Source organism: Symphalangus syndactylus, chromosome X (assembly GCF_028878055.3).
Source record: "Symphalangus syndactylus isolate Jambi chromosome X, NHGRI_mSymSyn1-v2.1_pri, whole genome shotgun sequence".
Classification (NCBI taxonomy): domain Eukaryota; kingdom Metazoa; phylum Chordata; class Mammalia; order Primates; family Hylobatidae; genus Symphalangus; species Symphalangus syndactylus.
In genome coordinates this window covers 62,092,423-62,117,354 of record NC_072447.2, presented here as the reverse complement: position 1 = coordinate 62,117,354, position 24,932 = coordinate 62,092,423, and the positions used below count along the sequence as shown (strand labels likewise).

Below are 24,932 nucleotides of genomic sequence, written 5' to 3'. Positions count from 1 at the left end.
GTGCGTGTGTGTGTGTGAGAGAGAGAGAGAGAAGAGAGAGAGAAAGAAAGAGAGAGAAGGAGACTATGGCTTTTCTGTTTGTACAAAAATCACGTCAGCCTATGAGTGCCTCTCTCTGTGATTGGAGCTGTATGTGGTTACATGTGGTCACAAGTGCACATTCAAGTTCACATACACAGAGACATCATTTTAGGGCTTGAATCTGGAAGTTTGCCTCCAGGGTCATCTGAACCTGGATTCAGGTTCAGATCCAGGGCCATCTGAACCTGGATCGTGTGTGTGTGAAAGACCCAGGACCCATGAACAATGTCATCAGCTGTGTGTAATTGTCTGTGTGCAATTGTCTGTGTGCTCTGTGTGTGGCTGTGAATCTGTGTGTGTGATTTGCCTGTTGATTGTCTTTGGCATGGCTGTGGGTCCACGGGCGATGATGTTCAGGAGTCTAGAGTGTCTGGAAATCGGCACAAGCCTATCCCTGTGTTAGTCTGTGCTCTCTGTGAGTGGCTCTGAGCCTGTGGGTATTGATAGCTGTAAGACTATTGTCACTCTGGGTGGCCACGCGTGTGACTGTCCCATGAGCCTGTGCTCTTAACGTGCAGTGGTGAGTCTGTGTGTGTTCATGTCTGTCAGTCTTTATTCTCTTGTGTGGCTGTGTCTTTGTGCACCTCTGTGAGTGATGGCGAGTTGGCGCCTGTATCTGAGCCCCTTGATGGGGCTGTGATGGGTCCTGTTGTGTAGCTGCGATTCCTGAGTGTGCAGGAGTCTCTCTCCTGCTGTGGAGAAGTAAACGCCCCATCCCTTGTCCTCCTCCAACTGTGGGTGGGGTGAGGGCATCTAGGCCAGCTTTGAAGCCCCAGCCAGCTCCTGGCCTTTCCGGGAATTCTGTGTTCCCTGTCGGGGGTGGGCAGGCGGGCAAGGGGCCCAGACAGAGGCCTCTTGTCCACCTGGGCTTCAAGCAGCCCAGTTGAGGTGGTCCCAGACCCCAAGTCCACCCTGCCTGACATCCTGTAGCGGACACGTGCCTTGCCTGGGACAGGCATGCCTGTCATATGCCTGGAGGGGAGTGAACAGACGGACTCCCATAGAAGACAGACGGACAGACAGATAGTGGGACTTCTCAGGGCTTGGACAAGCCCCACCCCACGGTTGGGGTGGGGTCCAGGACTACAGTGCCCGCCCAGTTTGCGGACAGTGTGAGTTCACAGTCCACATTCCCCGCCCAGCCACAAATGCCCTCCCTGCCTCCCTCTGGGGGCCCCCAAGATCTAGGGTCCTCTCGTGACTAGGCTGTCTGCCTGAGGTCTGCCTGGAATAGCCTGGCTACTACCCCTGCACCTGTTCCCCTGCTGTCCCCAGGCCTCTCTGCCTGAATCTGCCTCTCTCTGCCTCTTTTCTTCTGTCCCTCCAGGAGTCTCTCTGCCTCAACCACTCCCTCTGCCCCTTCATCTCTCTGAGCTGGTGTGTCTGGTCCTACCCTCTGTTTGGGGAGCTGTCTGGCTCTGTCCCCCGCCTCTTTGCCAGCCTGTGTCTCCTGTCTATGAATCGGGGTTAAATGGGAGTCCCTGTGTCTATGACTGAGCCCAATTGCCTGTTGCCTTTCTGCAGGTGTTTTCACGAGCCTATCCCTACCCACCTGTCTGTTTCTGAGTCTGCCTGTGCGTCCCTTTCTCCCTGTCTCTGCCTGTCTACCAAGCTCCCCCAGCATCCCCTCCTCCCGCCCATCTGTCTTTCTGTCCCTTCTGTGGTCTGTCTGTTCCTGTGCTGTTTCTCATGCCTGCTTTCTTTGTAACTTCGGTTCTCCTACTCTCTCTCTGTCTCCTCTCTGCACCTTTTTCTGCCATCCATCCCATCCTGCTGTCCGTCTGCTCTGAGTCCATCCCCCCTCTGTCTGCCTGTCACTCTCTCTAGCTGTGGGTCTACACCCTCAATCTTTCAGGCCATTTCCCCCACCATCAACACACAGACAAACCTCTGTCTCCCTCCAAGTGGGTCCAGATAGGGGGCGCCCCTTCTCCACCTCTTCCCCCGCCCAGGGCCAGAAGGAGGGAAACGAAATTAAAATTAACATTTCTTCTCAGGAAAAAAAAAAAAAAAAAAAAGTACCGTGCCAGAGCAGGAGCCTAGGCAGCCGAGAGGGCGCCCGAACCTGAGTCTGAGTTGCGGCCACTTCAGGAGCTGAGAGGAGCAGGTAGGTGAGGAGGGAGCGTGGGCTGCCGGGATGGTGTTCCTGGGGGCCTGAGATATGAGTAGGGGTCCTGGGAGGGGGCTCGGGGTTCCTTGGAGACATTTTAGCACTAATGGGGAATGGAATGGCGTGTGTGTGGGGAGGTCCTTTTGGTACCCTGATCCCAGGAAGTGAATTCAGGTGTGGGTGGGAGGCTCCGGAGGGTGCTGGTCGTGGGGGATGGGACTCCTTGAGACCCTCCCTGTCCCAGGAACGGGATTCAGGACTTGGGAAAAGGATTTCCTGAGCCAGTTTGAGCTCTAATGGGGACCTTGAATGGGGGTTTCTGAGATACCTCCTTCCCAAGGAGTAAGCGAGGGAGAGGGCTGGGGTTTCTTCAGAGACGCCCTACCCACAAGACAGGGGCTCCAGGCTCGGGTGGGGATTGCAGAGACACCCCCACCCCAGGAAACTCGTTAGGCCACGGGAGGGGGTCTTTGATGAAGGTCTCAGAAATAGCTCGTCCTCCGGAGGGGAAATGAGGGCTCGGGCCAGGTTCCTGAGACACCCCACACTCCACACCCAGGAAGTTTCTCAAGTCTGGAAGTGTCTCCAAATGGACTTCTGCCAGAAGATGAGTGTTTAAGACTTGCTAGGGGTCCTGGAAAAGACCTCTAGGCCCTAGAATCGGGGTTAAATGGGAGTCCCTGTGTCATTTCTGTCCCTGGGAAGGGGCTCGGTTCGGGTACTTGTCTTTGGCTTCTAGTGAGGATATTCAGAGTCGTGGCAGAGAGCACTTTGCAGCGTCTGAGGCAGGGGTCTCCGAGTCTGTCCCCAACCCTCAGCTCACTCAACAGGTTGCATTAGCTCTGGGCTCGGGCTTGGGGACCCAGGCGGGAAGGAGGGGGGGTGAGGGCATTAGGAGGGGTGGGGCAGCCAGGCCGACACGTGTCCCTGCAAGGAGTGAGCTGCCTGGCCACGCGGTGAGGGTGGAGGGAAGGGGGGGCCGCGGGGGACCGGGGAATGAAAGACACAGACGGCAAGAGAGACAGCGTGAGTCTGGGGTCTGGGAGGAGAGGCTATCCCTTCTCCACGTGGTCGGCTCATCTGCGCTGGGGTCCGGCTCTCTCTCTAGCTTTCTGTCTCTCTCTCCCCCACTATTTCTCTCTCACTGGCTCTCTCTGTGTCTTTCTGAGTAACTAACTGTTGGCTTCTCTCCTTCTCTGATTTTTTTCTTCTCTCTCTCTCATCTCTTTCTCTGTCAACCTGCCTCCATTTCTATCCCTGTCTGTTCCTGCTCCCCTGCCTCATCTCGTTCTCCATGTTTCCGTCGGTCTCTATGGGACTCCCCTCCCCCCTTCTTCAGCTCCCCTCACTTTGAAGCACGCTCGTTCTATCTCTGACCCCCCACCCCATTTCTTTGCCCACAGGATGGAACTGCAGGATCCAAAGATGAATGGAGCCCTCCCTTCGGATGCTGTGGGGTGAGTCAGGGGTCCAAGGAGGTGGGCTCGGGGATCAGGGGTCAGGGTTACCCTCTTATCGGCCCCTATTTCCCTGCCCTATCCAGCTACAGGCAAGAACGTGAGGGCTTCCTGCCCAGTCGTGGTCCTGCTACTGGGAGCAAGCCAGTCCAGTTCATGGATGTGAGTGGACCCACAGGATCTGTCCTGGTGGCACCTTCCCCAGCTAATCTCCTCCCACACTGCTCCCTCTTCCCCACTCCTCCTCCTCCCTGCTGTTCCCCTGCCCAGCTATCTCCCCAGTGCAGCTACACACTATTTGGTCGCTCCCCTCTCCAGATACTCCTCTTCCCCAGATATGCCCTTTCCAGCTCTCTCCCTGGCCTTGCTTCTCCCCACCCGCTCTTCGGCCCAGTGACTGCTCTCCCTGTCTGCTCCCCTCCCGGCCTGCCTTTCTCCTCCAGCTGTTCTTCCTCCTCCAGCACTCCTCATCCTCAGCCTATCCCCACCTGCAGCGTCTCCCCTCCCCAGCTGTTTTACCTCTGGTTGCTGCTTCACCCTCCCCGGGTCCTCTCCACTTCCAGCTGCTTTCTCCAAAGTTTGTCCTAGTTTCCCCCTTCCCAGCTCTCCCCATTCGCAGCCTCTTCCATCTTCAACTCTTCTTCCCTGCTAGCCTCTTCCCTCCTCCTATGGTCTCTCCTTGGCTTCTCTCCACCCCGCTTGCTTCTTCTCCAGTCCTTCCCTTGCCCTGGCATTAGTCTCCTTACCTGGTGCCCCATCCCAATGTGTGCCCGGGCTTTGCTCCTTGCGTGCAGTTCGAAGGGAAGACATCGTTTGGAATGTCAGTGTTCAACCTCAGCAACGCCATCATGGGCAGCGGCATCCTGGGGCTGGCCTATGCCATGGCCCACACGGGGGTTATCTTCTTCCTGTGAGTCCATAGGTGGCCTGCGGGGCCAGGGGTGTTGCGGGGCAGGTGGGAGGCCTGGGGCCAGGTCTGAGCTGTGCCACCTGCCGCAGGGCCCTGCTACTGTGCATTGCGCTTCTGTCGTCCTACTCCATCCACCTCCTGCTGACCTGTGCTGGTATTGCAGGTGAGACCCAGAGCCTGGATCCCAGTCCCCACTCCACCCCTTTGGACCCCAGACTCTGGAGCCACATCCAGAGCTCAACACAGACCTTGGACCCCAGACCCCAGACCCAACTCCCTGAATGCAGACCCCAGATCCCAGATCCAGCATCCCAGAACCCACCCCCAGACCACTACACTCTACCTCTAACCCCCACCCCTCAGTCCCCGGTTCCCCAGCTCCTACTATGGTCTCAGTTCATAGTCTGGCTCCAAGACCCCTACTCTTACCTCCAGCCCTCATCCTTTTCCCTGGCCTCAGATTCCACCTCCCAGACTCTGCCCCCAAACTCAACCCCAACTGCTTAACCCCCACCTTCGTCCTCCATCAGTCAAAGCCGGTTCCCCCAAGCCCCAACTCCCCAGCTCCCGGGCCCTCTGGCCTGCACCTCTGGCCTGGCCTCCTGGACCTTCAACCCTTTTCCTGCATCCCCCCGCTAGGCATCCGAGCCTATGAGCAGCTGGGACAGAGGGCATTCGGGCCTGCGGGGAAGGTAGTGGTGGCCGCAGTCATCTGTCTGCACAATGTTGGGGGTGAGGACTCTGGGAGGTGGGGGTCAGCTTGGGGGGAGAGGGCGGAGTGAGGTGGGCTTCCCCAGGCTGGGCTGGGGAAGACGGGGTGGGGGCATGAAGAGAATCCTTCTGCTTACACCTCCCCCACCTGCACCAGCCATGTCCAGTTACCTGTTCATCATCAAATCTGAGCTCCCCCTGGTTATCGGCACCTTCCTGTACATGGACCCCGAGGGGTGAGTGAGCAACACCCCTTGGCTGGCCAGCAGCCCCTTGACTCTGCCTGTGAGGCCCGGTCAGTATCTTCAGCGCTGTGTGTGCAGCTGACTTCCAGATGTTCTAGTTTGAGACTGCTGGGCAGGCCACTTGGGTCAGACTGATTCCTCTGTGTGCCTGTTGCTCTGACCACAGGAGTCCAGTCGACCATGTGCTGATTTTGTGACTTATTCTGGCTGCTTCTGGCTGGAGGCTGACTCTTTACGTCCGGTTTACCCTGCTGCTGACCATGTGTGTGTGCATGTATATAGCCAATGGACTCAGACTCTGCCTGTGGGTTTGACTCTGCGTCTGCTCTCCTGGCTGATTCTCTTGGGCTAGCTCTGTGATTGACTACAGCTGTGTCCCGTATACTGGGATTCCAACCATGTGTGTCTTACCCTTGGTCACTCTGACTTCCCCTGTCCAGCTGATTGTTTGAGCTTGATTCTAGGTTCATCTGGCTGAATCTGTCTAACTGTAAGTGTGTGATCGCTGACTCCAGCAGTGTGTCTGTGTGCACGTAGTATGCTGTGGTACCAACTATGTGTGACTCACTCTGACTGTACGTGTCCAGCCAACTCCGTCTCTGTGTTTGATTTGGTGGCTGTTCTGGCAAATTCTCTCTGGTGTGTGTGTGTGTGTGTGTGTGTGTCTGTGTGTGTGTGTGTGTGATCCCTGAATGTGGCTATGTGTCCTCTGTATTATGGTTGCAGCCATATATGCTGGACTGTTCTGATGATGCATCTGGCTGACTGTGTGTGAGTCCGGATCCGCTGTGCTGGCTCAGTATGTGTGGCGGGCACGTGCACGATGGGACTCCAGCACGGCTAGTGTGTATGCATAGTGTGTTGCAGTGCTTGTGCTTCAGCTGCATGTGTGTAGCTGCCTCTGTGTGTTTCATGAACAGCTCTGTGTGTCCAGTGGCTAACTCTGCCTCTGGTCCCATGGGCTAACTCTGCCTCCGGTCCCATGGGCTTTGCATGGTGTATAGATGTGTCTCTGGTTTTGTCTGTCTGACTCTGGTCTGTGTGACAGTTGTTTTTTTTTTTTTTTTTTTTTGACGGAGTCTCACTCTTTCGCCCAGGCCTGGAGTGCAGTGACATGATCTCAGCAAACTGTAACCTCTGCCTCCCAGGTTCAAGCGATTCTCCTTCCTCAGCCTCCTGAGTAGGTGGGATTACAGGCATGCACCACCATGCTCGGCTAATTTTTTAATTTTATTTTTTTGAGACAGGGTCTTACTCTGTTGCCCAGGCTGGAGTGCAGTGGCGCCATCTTGGCTCACTGCAACCTCCACCTCCCAGGTTCAAGCCATCCTTTTGCCTCAGCCCCCATGCTTGGCTAATTTTTGTATTTTTAGTAGATACAGGGTTTCGCCATGTTGGCCAGGCTGGTCTTGAACTCCTGACCTCAGGTGATCTGCTCTCCTTGGCCTCCCAAAGTGCTGGGATTATAGGCGTGAGCCACCACACCCAGCCAGTCTGACAATTTTAACTGAGTGCTTGATCTTTACTCTCTGTGGGTATCCTTTTAGATTTTTGGTTTGATTCTGAGAACACTAGATAGCTGACAGTGTGACCAGAGATGTCTCATTATTATAGTTAGCTCCCATTGGTTTATTTCTGTGTAACTGTGTATGAGATAGAAAGAGACCATGTGAATGTCTAGAACATAGGCATTCAATCAAGTTGTTTTGAATGCATGAGCAGTTGTTCAGCTGATTCTGTCTTAACTGACTGTCTTGCCTGGTCACCTTCCTCCAATGTCTGTACAGATCCCACCTTTTCTCAGAGCTTGGTTCCAACAGTGTGGCCAGCTGGATGATTTCGTTTCTATTTCAGTCTTTCTTTGGCTGTGCAGCCAAATCAGTCCACAGGCATACTTTCAGGCATCCAACAAACCCTGAGCTGTTCAAACAAGCATGCATGTGTGTTTCTGACTTTTTGATGGACTCTGCATCGTGGCTTGTCTACTGGATCATCAGACTGTTGCTCTACCTGTCAGACATACCACGATCATGACTCACTCTCTTTGTGTCTGGCACCTTGTGTTGGACTGATTTTCTCTTTTCTCTTTTCTTTCTTTCTTTCTTTCTTTCTTTCTTTCTTTCTTTCTTTCTTTCTTTCTTTCTCTTTCTTTCTCTTCTTTCTTTCTTCTTTCTTTTCTTTCTTTATTTTCTTTCTTTCTTTCTTTCTTTCTTTCTTTCTTTCTCTCTCTCTCTCTCTTTCTTTCCTCCCTTCCTTCTTTCTTTTCTTTCTTTCTTCCTTTTTTTTTTTTTTTTTGAGTGTCTTGATCTGTCACCCAGGCTGGAGTGCAATGGCACTATCTTGGCTCACTGCAACCTCTGCCCCCTGGGTTCAAGTGATTCTCCTGCCTCAGCCTCTCGAGTAGCTGGGATTACAGGCGCGCGCCACCATACCTGACTATTTATTTATTTATTTTTTGAGACGGAGTCTCCCTCTGTCGCCCAGGCTGGAGTGCAGTGGCATGATCTCAGCTCACTGCAAGCTCCGCCTCCCAGGTTCATGCCATTCTCCTGCCTCAGCCTCCCGAGTAGCTGGGACTACAGGCGCTCCCCACCACGCCTGGCTAATTTGTTTTGTATTTTTAGTAGAGACAAGGTTTCACCATGTTGGCCAGGCTGGTCTCAAACTCCTGACCTTAGGTGATCCACCTGCCTCAGCCTCCCAAAGTGCTGGGATTACAGGTGTGAGTCACCGCACCTGGCCTGGACTGATTTTTATATTGAGTCTGACCGATTTGGGGTGTTTGACCATCTGGTTGTGCATCCACTTGTGATGTCTGATGGCAAGTTTTGTCCAGCTGTGTATGTGTTAGCTGTGTCCCACCGATAGTATCTGACAATCTCATAATCAGCTTGACTGTTTTTGTCAACCCTATTGTTCCATTTGTCACTGTAACCACCTAAATGACTTCTCAAGCTGAGGTTGTCAGCTTAAGTCTCCTGACTTAGGGCAGAAAGCTGCCTGTCCAGCTGTCTTCTGTGAGTGTCTGCCTGACGGTTTCCTTTGGCTGGCAGCTAGGCACTGTGTCTTCCTGTCTCTCTAGGGACTGGTTCTTGAAGGGAAACCTCCTCATCATCATTGTCAGTGTGTTAATCATCCTGCCCCTGGCCCTCATGAAACACTTGGGTAAGAGGCTCCCTGGGTTGGCCATTGGGTAGTGGGGTTAGACAGAAGAAGCCAGACTGAGAAAACCCCCATTCATTTTCAAGGGCTGCAGAACACTAGGAGAGAGCTTATTTGATGTGGGCTTGAACAGATTAGTAGGAGTTTGCTATGGAGGGGAGGTTTTTCTGGGTGGAAGTAGAAGCTTATGCAAAGGTAACTGGGGTGGGTAGACCTTGAAGGCCAGACTAGGTGTTTGCAGTTCACTGTACGGGGGTCCATTGAATTTTTTTTTTTTTTTTTTTGAGACTGAGTCTCGCTCTGTCACCCAGACTGGAGTGGTGCAATGGCGTGGTCTTGGCTCACTGCAACCTCTGCCTCCTGGGTTCAAGCGATTCTCCTGCCTCAGCCTCCCAAGTAGCTGGGATTACAGGTGCATGCGCCACCACACCCAGCTAATTTTTGTATTTTTAGTAGAGATGGGGTTTCGCCATGTTGGCCAGGCTGGCCTCGAACTCCTGACCTCAGGTGATCCGCCCGCTTAGGCCTCCCAAAGTGCTGGGATTATAGGTGTGAGCCACCAGCCTAGCTGATTTCTGAGACTCTGTGTTTTGCCCCTCTTAGGCTACCTGGGGTACACCAGTGGTCTCTCTCTGACCTGCATGCTGTTTTTCCTTGTTTCGGTGAGTCACAGAGAAGTGGGGAGAGAGTTTGGGACGTTGGGACACAGCCTCCCCCATGACCTGGCTTCCCCGCTGCCCCCATCCTCAGGTCATCTACAAGAAGTTCCAGCTTGGCTGTGCTATAGGCCGCAATGAAACAGCAATGGAGAGTGAAGCTCCCGTGGGACTCCCCAGCCAAGGGTTCAACAGCAGCTGTGAGGCCCAGATGTTCACAGTTGACTCACAGGTGTGTGTGCAGGCATGTAGGAGATTGCATCACACTCAGGCCCTCTGGTTCTGTCATACGGTGCATCCTGCTCAGAGTGGAGCCGGATATTGGACATTGGGAGCTTCTGTGTGTCTGATATGGAGGGCGATTACGGGGCGGGAGGGGGATGGGAAGAAGGGGATGGACCCCTGTGGGCTCTAATCCCATGTACTCGGGCATTCCCCTAGATGTCCTACACAGTGCCCATTATGGCTTTTGCTTTTGTCTGCCACCCTGAGGTGCTACCCATCTATACGGAGCTCTGCCGGTGAGTGGGCAGGCAAGTGGGCCTGAATGATGGGCCAGCAAGTGGGGTAACCAGAATGTCTGACACTCCCTACAGCAGTCCTGGGACTGTCACTTGGTGGAAGCTATGTTGTGTCATGGGAGGGGTTTGGGGTGGCCAGGAGGTCTTGGGGCACTCAGGGTAGTGATTGTTTGCTGATCGGGGCTTAAGTATTCTCCTATTTTAATATCCAGCACAAATGTGGATGGACAGAGTTGGGAAGCAGAGATCAGATGATCAGATGGAGGGGGTGATATGCATGGCTGGTGATATGGGGATAGGGAGGTACAGACAGAGGCGGAGGCAGGGATGATATGATGGGAGATGTGTGGATGATCAGACAGAGGGACAGCATGGATGGTCAGATGGAAGAGGCAGTGGCAGTCAAATGCAGGGGAGAGGGAGACGGTCATATGGGGGGGAATATGGATGGTCAGAGAGGGGATTTTGGCTAGTCACAGGAGAGGCGGAGACGGGTGTCCCCATGTGTGCCAGCTGAATGTCAGTCTGGGAGAAGGGGACTCTGGAGGGTGGAGGCTGGCTTTGAGGGACCTGGGGCAAGTCCCAGGGTCTGGGCATGACAGTTCCACGACCTCTACACCTCAGGCCCTCCAAGCGCAGGATGCAGGCCGTGGCCAACGTGTCTATTGGGGCCATGTTCTGCATGTATGGGCTCACAGCAACCTTTGGATACCTCACCTTCTACAGTGAGTGGGGCTGGGGCTAGGGCTGGGGGGAGGGGGAAGGCCTGGGGCGGGAGCCTCTGAGCTCTTTCCTTCTGTGACCACGGACCTGTCAGTTTCCAAACAGAAGGTGTGCCTCACTTGTGTGGATTTTGTCACTGTGCATGTATGTATGGGTTTCTGGGGCATTGATCCTGGTGCTGTCTCCACATCCTGCATCCCGTACCCCCTGTCTCACGGCCCAGGCAGCGTGAAGGCGGAGATGCTTCACATGTACAGCCAGAAGGACCCGCTCATCCTCTGCGTGCGCCTGGCCGTGCTGCTCGCGGTGACCCTCACTGTGCCAGTCGTGCTGTTCCCTGTGCGTGGGGCCTACGGCTCAGAGGGACATGGATGGATGGGTAGAGGGCATAGGCATGGATGTGTGGGTCGAGGCTGGAGACAGGAGTGGATGCATGGATGAAGGAGGCAAGGATGGACAGACAGGAAAGGGCAGCGTTTTCAGATGGACAGAGATGGCAAAAATCGATAAACAGAAGTAGGGAGGACATAGATAGTAGGAGAGAGAGGGTCAGGGGACGGGGTAGTCAGTTGGAAGGAGGAGGCACAGATGGATGGTTAGAAAGAAGAGGGAGGCAGGAAGGGTCAGTTGGAGGGTAGAATTAAGAAACAGGGATGGACAGAAAAAGGGTGGAGGCTGAAGTGATGGAATGTAGGAGGGTCAAGGCTCCCAGATGGGGAGGCAGAACTAATTAGACAGAGGAGGGAGGTAGAGGTCAGATGGAGAGAGGCAGGGAGCTCACACAGGGTGGAAGGATCGGTGGATGGTCAGACAGAAGGAGAAGGCGAAGATGGTCAGCTAGAGGAGGAGGCAAGATTTCAGACAGTGGGTGCAGGTGCCGATGAGTGTTCAGACAGAAGGAAGAGACGTGGATTGTCAGAGGATGGAGGCAGGAAGCCTGTTCAGAACATGGAGACACAGATGTTGGGTTAGGCAGGGTGGAGCCATAGATAGTCAGAGGGAGGGGAAATCAGGGATCTCAGCCAGAGGGTGGAGCTAAAGACAGATGATCATGTGGAAGGGGGGCAGCACTTGGGTCCTGACTTCTGTCCCACCCTACTCTGGCCACAGATCCGCCGGGCCCTGCAGCAGCTGCTTTTCCCAGGCAAGGCCTTCAGCTGGCCACGACATGTGGCCATAGCTCTGATCCTGCTTGTTTTGGTCAATGTCCTTGTCATCTGTGTGCCAACCATCCGGGATATCTTTGGAGTTATCGGTCAGTAAACCTCACCCCAGTCCCATACCCCATCTAATATGGGCCTTGTCCCCAAGTCAGGTTGACTCCTGTCCCTCCTTCTTGTTCTCCAGGGTCCACCTCAGCCCCTAGCCTCATCTTCATCCTCCCCAGCATCTTCTACCTCCGCATCGTACCTTCTGAGGTGGAGCCTTTCTTATCCTGGCCCAAGATCCAGGTAAGCATTCCAGGGCAGAGTAGGGAGAGAGGGAGCACTCCAAGGAGGGAATGCTCACTCCAGGATGGCTGGAGGTGAAAGGGACATGCATAGGAGGGAGCTGGGAGAGCATCTGAAAGAATGGTCTGGAAGAATGGAGGTGATTGTCTTAGGAAGAGGCAGAGGAGACAGAGCACCAGCAGGGTCCAGGAAGACAGGGAGCACTCAAACAGAGGCTGGCATAGAGGGAGCATTCTCCAGACAGATGGAGGAGCACTATTGGGAAGAGAGCTGGAAGCACTTTGAAGAAGGAGGATGGAGGAACGTGTTCTCTCATGGGTCCTGGGAAGGTGAAAGGACTCGCAGAAAGGGGCTGGCTGTAAAGAAGGAGAGGGCACGCAGAGGTGGGTCAGGAATGGATGGAGCACTCTCTGAAGGAGGTGGAAGACTTGAGGAACATTCTCAGAAGGCAACTGGGTGAGGAGTCCCAACCAGCCCCATCTTGTCTCTCTGGCCCGCAGGCCCTGTGCTTTGGAGTCCTGGGAGTCCTCTTCATGGCTGTCAGTCTAGGCTTTATGTTTGCCAACTGGGCCACAGGCCAGAGCCGCATGTCTGGACACTGATCAGGCCCTGCTGGCCCAGGTCCCTGTGCGCATGCACATGGAGGGGTCGGGGCCGCTCCCTAGGGTCCCTCCTGCCCGGCATGTGGAGGTGGCTGGTTCCCATGAACGTGGTTGTCAGAGGCGGGGGACAGCAGAGGTTGCAGACTGGCCCACTTCCCTCCTCCCCAGGGATGCCAAGCTTGGATCATGGCCCTAATCCCAACCCCAACCCCATGGGAGGAGGAAGAGGAGGAGGAGGAGGCCAGGTCCTGGTGGAGCCTTTACCCAGCCCAGTCCTCTCTGCCTCCTCCTGGCTGAAGCTGTTTGTCAGGATTACCCTCGGGCTAAAGAGGAAAAATAAAGATGTTGAGCTACCACTCTGGACTCAGCCTTCTGATCTTTCTCTGAGTCTTGCTGGGGGAGCCTGCCGGAGTCCAGGCTGGAGCAAACTGGAGCCCTGCGAGTGGGACTGTGCCTGATCATGCGTTCACTCACTTCACTCTTTCAGTAACTTGCTACTCAACTTAATATTTCACTCACTTGGCCAGGAGCAGTGACTCACGCCTGTAATCCTAGCACTTTGGGAAGTTGAGGCCGGCGGATCACTTGAAATCACAAGTTTGAGACCAGCCTGGCCACCATGGCAAAACCCCATCTCTACTAAAAAATACTAAAATTAACTGGGTGTGGTGGTGCACGCTATAGTCCCAGCTACTCGGGAGGCTGAGGCGGGAGAATCGTTTGAACCCGGGAGGCAGAGGTTGCAGTGAGCCGAGATCATGCCACTGTACTCCAGCCTGGGTGACAGAGTGAGACTCCATCTCACACACAGAAAAAGACTTCACTCATTCACTCAGTGAACATCTCCTGAAAGCTTACTGGGTGCCAGGCACCATTCTAGGTGCTAGCGATATAGCAGTGAACCAAGCAGACAATAGTGCCCTGGAGTTGATGTTCTGACACACGAGTGGGCAAATCCATCCTGCTGCCTGTTTTGGTATGGCCCTTTAACTAAGACTGGCTTTCATATTTCTAAATGATTGAAAAAAGGTGGACCCAGCACGGTGGCTCATGCCTGTAATCACCAGCACTTTGGGAGGCTGAGGCAGGAGGATCATTTGAGACCAGCCTGGGCAACACGGCAAGACCCCATCTCTACAAAAAATATTAAAAGAAATAGCCGGGTGTGGTAGTGCAAGCCTATAGTCCCAGCTACTTGAGAGACTGAGGTGGGAGGATAGCATGAGCCCGGGAGATTGAGGCTGCAGTGAGCCATGATCACGCCACTGCACTCTAGCCTGAGTGACAGAGTGAGACCCTGTCTCAAAAAGAAAAGGGGCTGGGTGTGGTGGCTCATGCTTGTAATCCTAGCACTTTGGGAGGCCGACGCGGGCAGATCACCTGAGGTCAGGAGTTTTAGACCAGCCTGGCCAACATGGTGAAACCCCGTTTCTACTAAAAATACAAAAATCAGCCAGGCATGGTGGCATGCGCCTGTAATCCCAGCTACTCAGGAGGCTGAGGAAAGAGAATCGCTTGAACTCGGGAGTCAGAGGTTGCAGTGAGCCGAGATCTCACCACTGCACTCCAGCCTCTGTCTCAAAAAAAAGAAAAGAAAATGAAAAAATATTATTAAAAGAAATAATATTCTGTGACACTTGGAAATTATGTGAAATTCAAATTTCAGTGTCTAAATCATTTACATATCAATTTCAGTGTCTGTAAATTATTTACATATCATTCACAGTGTCTTCTTCATTTACATATTGTTTGTGGCTTTCTCATGCAGAGCTGAGGATTTGCAACAGAGACCATACGGCCTGCAAAGCCTGAGCTATTAACTCTCTGGCCCTTTTCAGAAAATATTAGCTGACCTCTGACCTAACAAAGAGAATAAAAGAGAAATCATTCCTCATAAAGATGAATGCAATGAAGAAAATGAGCGATGTGAGAGTGGTGTGGGGAGGTGTGGGTGAGGAGGCGTTCAGCGAGACCTCGCCAAGGAGGGGACAATGAGTTTGGTCCTAGGTTGGCTGAAAGGAGCAAGCCTCATGGTTATTTTGGCAAAGGGTGTTCCAGACAGAGGGAGCAACAAGTGCAAGGGCCCCGAGGTAGGAACGAACATGGCTGGTCCAAGCAAGAGCAAGGAGAAGCTAGCATGAGTATGTGAGTGCCATTTTCACCACAGCCTTGTCAACAGCCTGAGCAATGAAACAGATTTTTGTCAGCCTCATAGAAAAAATGGTATTGCCATTACAATTCACATGCGTGTGTGTGTGTGTGTGTGTGTGTGTGTATTTCTAATTCTTTAATTTTTAATTTTTAACTTTTTTTGAGACAGGGTCTTGCTCTGTCACCCAGGCTGGAGTGCAGTGGTGCCATCACGGCTCACTGAAGCTTTAGCCTCCCAGGCTCAAGCTATCCTCCTGCCTCAGCCTTCTGAGTAGCTGGGACTACAGGCATGCACCACAATGCCTGGATGACTTTTTAAAATTTTCAGTAGAAATGAGATCTCTCTATGTTGCCTAGGCTGGTCTCAAACTCTTGGGCTCAAGTGATCCTCCCACCCTGGCCTCCCAAAGTGCTTGGATTACAGGCATGAGCCATATTTATGAAATAAAGTTTTTTTTTGTTTTTTTTTTGGCAGGGTTTCAGTCACCCAGCCTGGAGTACAGTAGCGAGATCACAGCTCACTGCAACCTCAACTTCCCAGGTTCAAGTGATTCTCTTACCTCAGCCTCCCAAGTAGCTGGGACCACAGGCATATGCTACCACACCCGGCTTATTTTGTTTTATTTTATTATTTTATTTTATTTTTTAGATGAAGTCTTGCTCTTGTCTCCCAGGCTAGAGTGCAATGGCGCGATCTCGGATCAGTGCAACCTCTGCCCCCCAGGTTCAAGTGATTCTCTTGCCTCAGCCTCCCGAGTAGCTGGGACTACAGGTGTGTGCCACCACACCTGGCTAATTTTTTGTATTTTTAGTAGAAACGGGGTTTCACCATGTTAGCCAGGATGGTCTCGATCTCCTGACCTCGTGATCCGCCTGCCTCAGCCTCCCAAAGTGCTGGGATTACAGGTGTGAGCCACCACGCCCGGCCTTTTTTGTATTTTTTTGTAGAGACAGGGTCTCACCATGTTGCCCAAGCTGGTCTTGAATTCCTGGGCTCAAGTGATCCACCCAGCTCGGCCTCCCAAATTGCTGAGATTATAGGCATGAAGCACTGCACCCAGCCTGAAGGAAGCTTTTAGATGTTTGAGAGACATTTGTTTATCTTCCCAGATAATTTTTATGCATTTATAAGCTACTACACATATATATTATTTCCCTGCTTCTATTTACAAATAGGGCAGTTGACTGTAGTTGCTTAATACTATATGCTCCTTGTTTCACTGTTCTTTATCCCTTACTGCCACTAAACTTAAGCTCAACAAGCCATTCTTTTTGATAATAACGGTAACCTGAAATTCCAGCACCTGGCCTTAAAATTGCAAGTCTTGGCTGGGCATGATTACTCATGCTTGTAATCCCAGCACTTTGGGAGGCCAAGGCAAGAGGATGACTTGAGGCCAGGAATTTGAGACCAACCTGGGCAACATAATGAGATCCTGTCCCTAAGTTTTTTTTAATTAGCTGGGCATGGTGGTGTGCACCTGCAATCTTAGCTACTCAGGGAGGCTGAGGTGGGAGAATTGCCTGAACTAAGGAGTTCAACGCTGCAGTGAGTTGGATTGGACCATTGCACTCCAGCCTGGGCAACAGAGTGAGACCTTGTCTCAAAAAAAACAAAAAAAACAAAAAACAAAAAACGAAAAACAACAACAAAAAGCCCCCCAGAAGCCTCATACCCATTAATAGTAACTCCCCACTCCACCCAGCCTTTGGGAACCATGAATCTACTTTCCGTCTCTATGGATTTGCCTATTCTTGGCATTCATATAAGTGGAATCATACACTGTGCCCTTTTGTGTCTGGCTTCTTTCACTTAGCATATTTTCAAGGTTTATGCATGCCACAGCATGTATCAGTACTTCATTAAATCTTCCGATCCATGAAAAATGGGCTATCTTTCCATTTATTTAGGTCTTTAATTTCCTTCAGCAATGTTTTGTAGTTTTCAGTGCAGAAGTCTTACACTTCCTTGCGATGCAAGTCCCACTTAGGGGATTTTAGTAGTCTTTTAGTGCTGCTGTGATAGAATACCTCAGACTGGGTAATTTGTATAGAACAGACATCTATTTTCTCACAGTTCTGAAGGCTGGAAAGTCCAAGATCAAGGCACCAGCATCTGGTCAGGGCTTTTTGCTGCATTCTCACATGGCAGAAGGCAGAAAGACATGAGAGAAGCAACTCCCTCTGTCTCATTTATAAGGACACCTAATCTCATTATGAGGGAGAACCGCTCATGGCCTAGTCACTTCTTAAAGACCCTATCTCTTAATACTGTCATATTGACAACACCTGAATTTTGGAGGGGACACATTCAAACCATACTAGGGATTAAAAATAACATCTTAATTTTTAGCAATCTAGTTCAGATTGATACCAACTTAATTTCAATACTGTACAAGACATTGCTCTTATATAGCTTTGTCCACTCCCTTTACTGCCACTAAACTTAAGCTCAGCAAACCATTCTTTTTGATAATAACGGTAACCTGAAATTCCAGCATGGAATTAAGACTGGCCTTAAAACTGCAAGTCTTGGCTGGGCATGATGACTCATGCCTATAATCCTGGCACTTTGGGAGGCTAAGGAGGATGACTTGAGGCCAGGAATTTGAGACCAACCTGGGCAACATAGTGAGATCCTGTCCCTACACAATATTTATTTATTTATTTATTTATTTATCTATTTATTTAGAGACAGAGTCTTGCTTTGTTGCTCAGGCTGGGGTGCGATGGCGCGATTTTGGCTCACTGCAACTTCTGCCTCCTGGGTTCAAGCGATTTTCCTGTTTCAGCCTCCTGAGTAGCTGGGACTACAGGCATTCACCACCGTGCCCAGCTAATTTTTGTATTTTTAGTAGAGACAGGGTTTCACCATGTTAGCCAGGCTGGTTTCAAACTCCTGACCTCAGGTGATCCGCCTGCCTCGGCCTCCCAAAGTGCTGAAATCTCAGCCACCGTGCCCAGCCTCCAATTTTTTTTTTTTTTAATTAGTCGGGCATGGTGGTTTGCACCTGCAGTCCCAGCTACTCAGGGAGGCTGAGGTGGGAGAATTGCTTGAACCTAGGAGTTCAGGGCTGCAGTGAGCTGTGATTGCACTGCTGCACTCCAGCCTGGGCAACAGAGTGAGACCTTGTCTCAAAAAGAAAAAAAAAGCAAGTCTTCATATTTAACAGAAAGCACCCCAAAAAGAGATGAGGGTGATGTCCCTACTCCTAGCATCAGCAGAAGATGAATTTTTCATTTTGATTATTACGTTTTAAACTCCAGAAATTTCTATTTGGTTCATTTTTTATATTTCTATGTCTATATTGATACTCTCTATTTGGTGAGATATTGTTTCTATACTTTAGTTCTTTAGACATAGTTTCTTTGAGGGTTTTGGACATATTTTAAATAGCTCATTTAAAGTCTTTTTATAAGAAAACCCAGCATCTGGCTGGGCGTGGTGGCTCACACCTGTAATCCCAGCGCTTTGGGAGGACAAGGCTGGTGGATCACTTGAGGTCAGGAGTTCAAGACCAGCCTGGCCAATATGGTGAAGCCCTGTCTCTACTAAAAATACAAAAATTAGCCAGGTGTGGTGGTGGGTGCCTGTAGTCCCAACTACTTGGGAGGCTGAGGCAGGAGAATTGCTTGAGTCCGGGAGGCAGAGGTTGCAGTGAGCCGAGATCGCACCACTGCACCCCAGCCCGGGCGACAGAGCAAAACTCTGTCTCAAAATAAATAAATAAATAAAATAAAATACATTGAGAAAAAAGGAAAACCCAACATCTGGGCTTTCTCAGGGATGGTTTCTATAGGTGGTCTTTTTTCTTTATTCTGTGGATGGGTCATATTTTCTTTTTTTGCATGTGTCATAATTTTTTTATTGAAAACTGGACATTTTGAATAATATAATGTGGCAACTCTGGAAACCAGATTCTGTCCCCTCCCTAAGGTTTCTTGTTGCTGTTTTGTTTGTTTGTTTGTTTTCAATGTTTGTTTAGGCTGAGCTTAGTGGCTCATGCCTGTAATCCCAGCACTTTGGGAGGCCAAGGCAGGAGGATCATTTGAGCCTAGGAGTTTGAGACCAGCTCAGGCAACATAGTGAGACCCCGTCTCTTAAAAAAAAAAAAATTGGCTGGGCACGGTGGCTCACGCCTGTAATCCCAGCACTTTGGGAGGCCGAGGCGGGCGGATCACAAGGTCAGGAGATCGAGACCATTCTGGCTAACACGGTGAAACCCCGTCTCTACTAAAAATACAAAAAAATTAGCCAGGTGTGGTGGCGGGCCCCTGTAGCCCCAGGTACTCGGGAGGTGGAGACAGGAGAATGGTGTGAACCTGGGAGGCAGAGCTTGCAGTGAGCCGAGATCGCGCCACTGCACTCCAGCCTGGGCGACAGAGTGAGACGCCATCTCAAAATAAATAAATAAATAAGTAAATAAGTAAATAAATAAATAAATAAATAAAATTAGCTTGGTGTGGTGGCGCATGCCTATAGTCCCAGCTACTCAGAGGCTGATGCTGGAGGATTGCTTGAGCCTGGGAGATAAAGGCTGCAGTGAGTTGTGTTAGTGCCACTGTACTCCAGCTTGAGAGACAGATCAAGACCCTGTCTCAAAACACAAGTTTGTTTAGTTTTTTTCCTGAACAAATTCTGTAGTCTCTATTACTTGTCCTCTGTGGCCACTGAAGTCTCTTGGTTAGCTTAGTGGCCACTAATGATTGAACAGAAATTTCTTTAAATGCCTGGAACCAGTATGTCTCCCAGTCTTTGCCAAAGGTATTTGTGTATGTGTTGGGACATACCTTCTGCACTCAGCCTGGCAGTTTACAACATTGCCTTATCTTTCTCTTCCTGCTTGCTCAGAGCCTCGAGGTCTGCAGAGGTGAGTGATTAAAGCCTACTTAGTTCTTCTGTGGGCATTCGCCTAGCTGCAGCCCAGGGCCTATGTGTGTGGCCTTCTAGATTTCCAGGCATGTGTTAGAGTTATTCAAGCCCCAATAGATATCCCATTTTCCAGCCTTTGCTTCTTCTTCTTCTTTTTTTTTTTTTTTTTTTGAGATAGAGTCTCGCTCTGTCACCAGGCTGGAGTGCAGTGATGCTATCTCGGCTCACTGCAACCTCTGTCTCCTGGATTCAAGCAATTCTCCTGCCTCAGCCTCCTGAGTGGCTAGGATTACAGGTGCACACCACCACAACTAGCTAATTTTTGTATTTTTAGTAGAGATGGGGTGTCTAGTAGAGACCATGTTGGCCAGGATGGTCTCGATCTCTTGACCTCGTGATCCACCCGCCTCAGCCTCCCAAAGTGCTGGGATTACAGGCATGAGCCACCGTGCCTGGCCTCCAGCCTTTCCTTTTAAGCTTGCTGGTCGATGTATTGTTTGCCCCAACTGCTATTCACTACCGCAGGTTGTAGTGTCAGTTTGAGTAAGGTCAAATGAAGACAAGGCTTTCAAGTGGGTTCTTCCAGGGAACCACCAGACAAGTCAAAACAAACAACTGTAATTCTTTGTGAATAAGGTCCATTCTTTTCTCTCTGGTACTGGTACCTGTACTGGGAATGCAGATCATTATCTTCAGGGCTACCACCAAGCTGGGAGCAGGAGATGGGATGAGGGTAAGTTAAAATACCACAAAGCTTACTGTTCTCATGGAGATTCAGCTGGTTTTTCTTCTTCCTTCCTTCCTTCCTTCCTTTCCTTCCTTTTTCTTCCTTTCTTTTTCTTTTTTTGACAGTCTTGCTCTGTTGCCCAGGCTGGAGTGCAGTGGTGCCGTCTCAGCTCACTGCAACCTCCACTTCCCGAGTTCAAGCAATTCTCGTGTCTCAGCCTCCTGAGTAGCTGAGATTACAGGCACGCGCCACCATGCCTGGCTAATTTTTGTATTTTTAGTAGAGAGGGGGTTTCACCATGTTGGCCAGGCTGGTCTCGAACTCCTGACCTCAGGTGATCTGCTTGCCTCGGCCTCCCGAAGTGCTGGATTATAGGCGTGAGCCAGTCAGCTGGTTTTTCTTGATTAAACATTCCTCTGCTTGTTATACGCTTTCGGTTAGTTTTCAAAGTTCTGAAAAAGTTGATCCTGATAGTTTTTGCCAGTTTTTTCACTGATTTTTATACAGGCATAGATTTTTGGAGTTCTCTATTCCACCATTTACTTTGTGTTAGAAACATTAAACATTTTAAACATCATTACTTGACATTAAAAGGTTTAAATTTGATTGATAACTTTAGTTTCCATTTTCACATGTCCTTTGATTACTTTAACTCTCATCTCCTCTTTCAATGTTTGTGTTATTGTGGCCTAGAACTTTATTTTTGTTACTTTTTCTTTCTTTTTCCACATGTTCTAATGTGGCCTAGTATTTTAGTACCACTTCAAATTTATGATCCCCAAATGCTCCCAATCAGTATTTTTGCAAATGACATCATCTTAATGAACACTGGATTATAATTAAACTACATTAAAACAGCATGTGTTTTAGTAAATAAATCCTTAAATAATAAAGTAATAGGTCTGGGTGAACTCACATAAGGAGCATTGGTGCTTTTTACCAAAGCTGGAAAATTCTCAGCCATTATTCCTTTGAACATTGTTCTCCATAAATCTTTCTATTCTCCCTTTATAGAATTTGTGTTCAATATATGTGAGCTCTTTTCATTCTATCCTCCATATCTTTATATTTTCCATTTCTTTTTTGTTTTTTTTTTTGACATGGAGTTTCACTCTTGTCCAGGCTGGAGTGCAATGACACAATCTCGGTCACTGCAACCTCTGCCTTCCGGGTTCAAGCAATTCTCATGCCTCAGCCTCCTGAGTAGCTGGGATTACAGGCATGCATCACCATGCCTGGCTAAGTTTTATATTTTTAGTAGAGATGGGGTTTCACCATGCTGGTCAGGCTGGTCTCAAACACCTGACCTCAGGTGATCCACCCACCTCGGCCTCCCAAAGTGCTAGGATTACAGGCTTGAGCCACCATGCCCGGCCTATTTTCTGTTTCTTTATCTCTAATTGTGTGTTTTCCTCAGAGCTATATTTTAGTTCACTAATTATTTCTTTGTTTGTGTCTAATCTGCAGTTTAATATGTTTATGAATTATTTAAATCACCATTTTCACTTCTAGAAGTTGTATTTGGTTATTGTGCAGATACTCAGATAAGCCTGTTGTTTCTCATCCTGATCTTTCATTAAGAAATGTATTTTTAGCTTGGGCAACATAGTAAGACCCCATCTCTAAAAAAAAAAAATGGCTGGATATGTGGCATGTGCCTGTAGTCCTAGCTACTTGGGAGGCTGAGGCAGGAGGATTGCTTGAGCCCAGGAGTTTGAAGCTGCAGTGAGCTATAATTGCCCCACTGCACTCCAGCCTGGATGACAGGGCGAGACCCTGTCTCAAAAAAAATTGTTTGTTTTTCCCTTTTTACTTGGGAATGGTATAGATTAATGGGAAATTGCAAAAATAGTACAGAGACGTCCCATATACCCTTTACTTAGTTTCCTCTATATTATAGTAGTGTAAAAATACTATAGTACAATATCAAAATCAGGAAATTGACATTGGTACAATAGTGTGTATAGTCCTATGCCTTTTTATCCCATTTGTAGACTCCTGTAACCAACACCGTAATCAAGATACAGAACATGGCTGTGCTTTGTAGATGGCATGTGTCCCAGGTGGTCCTCAGGCACTGTCAGGAGATTTTGGACTCTCTAAAGATCATCCTTGGATCTTGGGTTAAAAATCTGCATTCTAGTATGAACCATGGGAAGAAAAAAATAGTCGATCTGTGTGGTTTTTCTACTTGAAGGACACAATGTTTTCTAAACTAGCACCTTTGCAGAGGTTTGCTGTACTTAGTTGTGGAACTCATTCTTCAGTGGCTTCTGCTGCATCTTTTGCAACAAAAAAAAATCCAGACCCGGCGTGGTGGCTCACACCTGTAATCTCAGCAATCTGGGAGGCCAAGGTGGGCAGATCACCTGAGGTCGGGAGTTTGAGACCAGCCTGGCCAACATGGAGAAACCCCATCTCTACTAAAAATACAAAATTAGCCCGGCACGGTGGCACATGCCTGTAATCCCAGCTACTTGGGAGGCTGAGGCAGGAGAATTGCTTGAAACTGGGAGGCAGAGGTTGCAGTGAGCCGAGATTGCACCATTGCACTCCAGCCTGGGCAACAAGAGCAAAACTCCATCTCAAAACAAAAAGCAAGCAAACAAGCAAAAAAAACCAAAGAAAACAGTCCAAGGCCCTCCAACCTCTGATTACATTTTTGAAAGGGAATCTAAGTGTGGTGCACACAATTACCATCCTTTACCTGTAGCCCTGGAGAGAGGAAAATGTATTTACTTATGGGATGTAGAAGGCAGAAAATATTTTGACTTTCTGAGTTCTTACAGTGCTGTCAACCAAGGGCATTGTCACCCCAAGATTGTGAATGCGCTAAAGAGTCAACGGAACAAATAGACCTTAATAATAACGTACTTGGTGAATATGAGGAGTATATTACTAAACTTTTCAACTACCACAAAATTCTTCCTATGAATACAGGAATGGAAGCTGGAGAGACTGCCTGTAAACTAGCTCATAGGTGGGGCTATACCGTGAAGGGCATTCAGAAGTACAAAGCAAAGGTTATTTTCGCAGCTGGAAACTTTTGGGGTAGGACGTTGTCTGCTATCTCCAGTTCCACAGACCTGACGAGTTACGATGGTTTTGGACCGTTTATGCCGGGCTTCGATGTCATTCCCTGCAATGATCTGCCTGCACTGGAGCGTGCTTTTCAGAATCCAAATGTAGCTGCATTCATGGTAGAACCAATTCAGGGTGAAGCAGGTGTTGTTCCAGATCCAGGTTACCTAATGGGAGTGCGAGAGCTCCGCACCAGGCACCAGGATCTGTATATTGCTGACGAAATACAGATAGGATTGGCCAGAACTGGTAGATGGCTGGCTGTTGATCACGCAAATGTCAGACCTGATATAGTCCTCCTTGGAAAGGCCCTTTCTGGGAGCTGATACTCTGTGTCTGAAGTGCTGTGGGATGATGGCATAATGCTGAGCATTAAGCCAGGGGAACATGGGTCCACATAGGGTAGCAATCCACTAGGCTGCTGAGTGGCCATTGCAGCCCTTGGGGTTTTAGAAGAAAACCTTGCTGAAAATACAGAAAAAATGGGTATTCTCTTGAGAAATGAACCCATGAAGCTACCTTCTGATGTTGTAACTGCCGTAAGAGGAAAATAATTACTTATTCATTTATTTATTTATTTGAGTCAGAGGTTCACTCTGGTTGCCCAGGATGGAGTGTAATGGCGCAATCTCGGCTCACTGCAACCTCTGCCTCACAGGTTCAAGTGATTCTCCTGCCTCAGCCTCCTGAATAGCTGGAATTACAGGCACGCACCACTATGCCCAGCTAAATTTTGTATTTTTAGTAGAGATGGAGTTTTGCCATGTTGATCAAGCTGATCTTGAACTCCTGACCTCAGGTGATCCAGCTGCCTCGGCCTGCCAAAGTGTTGGGAGGCGTGAGCCACTGTGCCCGGCAAGGAAAGGAATTATTAAACATTATTGTTATTAACGAAACCAAAGATTGTGATGCTTGGAAGGTGTGTCTACGACTTCATCATTATGGACTTCTGGCCAAGCCAACCCATGGCGACATCATCAGGTTTCACCTCTGCTGGTGGTCAAGGAGGATGAGATTTGAGAGTCCAGTGAAATCATTAACAAGGCCATCTTATCGTTCTGAGGGTAGCAGCTGTTTTCAGTGGTCCCTGGGAGCCGGCTGGAGACAGGTGGTCCTGTAAAAGCTCTGCTCTAAATGTAGGCACATTCCACTCCATGTGTCTTCAAAACTGTTTCTTGGAATATATGTTTTTTTTCAGTTGATACATAATAGAAGAACGTTTATGAACCTGCCGTTTGCTTTGTAATATAAGTAAGAGAATGTAGTGGCATCTATATTCAGTGAAAGTGTTTTGATGTGCATATGTACTTTATAAGGTGAAACACATCTATGTATACAGATAGCTTTTAAATCACATCCTTCACTATACTTTATATATGCTTTCATAATTTCCTTGCTGGTATAAATGTTTTGTATTTGAAAAAGTTATCTCTGGCATATTACATAAAACGCTTCACCTTATAAAGTCAAA

The 24,932-nt window shown here is 49.5% G+C and overlaps 1 protein-coding gene and 1 pseudogene across 16 annotated transcripts; both read left to right on the top strand.

The window, feature by feature from the left end:
* The first annotated feature begins 1,650 nt into the window (after positions 1-1,650).
* Positions 1,651-12,985, top strand: SLC38A5 (solute carrier family 38 member 5). 16 transcript variants are annotated; one of them, XM_063634445.1, is made up of 17 exons: positions 1,691-1,985; positions 2,079-2,188; positions 3,595-3,648; positions 3,735-3,810; positions 4,443-4,558; positions 4,648-4,721; positions 5,198-5,290; positions 5,427-5,505; positions 8,597-8,679; positions 9,280-9,338; positions 9,427-9,564; positions 9,774-9,853; positions 10,478-10,578; positions 10,671-10,915; positions 11,687-11,831; positions 11,924-12,027; positions 12,798-12,985. In XM_063634445.1, the coding sequence occupies exons 3-17, from the start codon at positions 3,596-3,598 to the stop codon at positions 12,924-12,926; spliced, it is 1,575 nt and encodes a 524-aa protein (XP_063490515.1). In that variant the 5' UTR covers positions 1,691-1,985; positions 2,079-2,188; position 3,595; the 3' UTR covers positions 12,927-12,985. The 16 variants fall into 16 exon arrangements, with proteins under 16 accessions (XP_055124973.1, XP_063490515.1, XP_063490514.1 ...); XM_063634449.1 differs by having other exon boundaries at positions 1,698-1,985; positions 12,528-12,985; XM_063634452.1 differs by having other exon boundaries at positions 1,704-1,985; positions 10,800-10,915.
* Positions 12,986-20,346: 7,361 nt separating this feature from the next.
* LOC129476245 (ornithine aminotransferase, mitochondrial-like) lies at positions 20,347-24,523 on the top strand (annotated as a pseudogene).
* Positions 24,524-24,932: the final 409 nt, after the last annotated feature.

Coding starts and splice junctions, on each gene's coding strand:
- SLC38A5 (XM_063634445.1), top strand. CDS start 3,596: ATGGAACTGCAGGATCCAAAGATGAATGGAGCCCTCCCTTCGGATGCT. Junction 3,649..3,734: donor CTCCCTTCGGATGCTGTGGG/GTGAGTCAGGGG, acceptor TGCCCTATCCAG/CTACAGGCAAGAACGTGAGG. Junction 11,832..11,923: donor GGATATCTTTGGAGTTATCG/GTCAGTAAACCT, acceptor CTTGTTCTCCAG/GGTCCACCTCAGCCCCTAGC.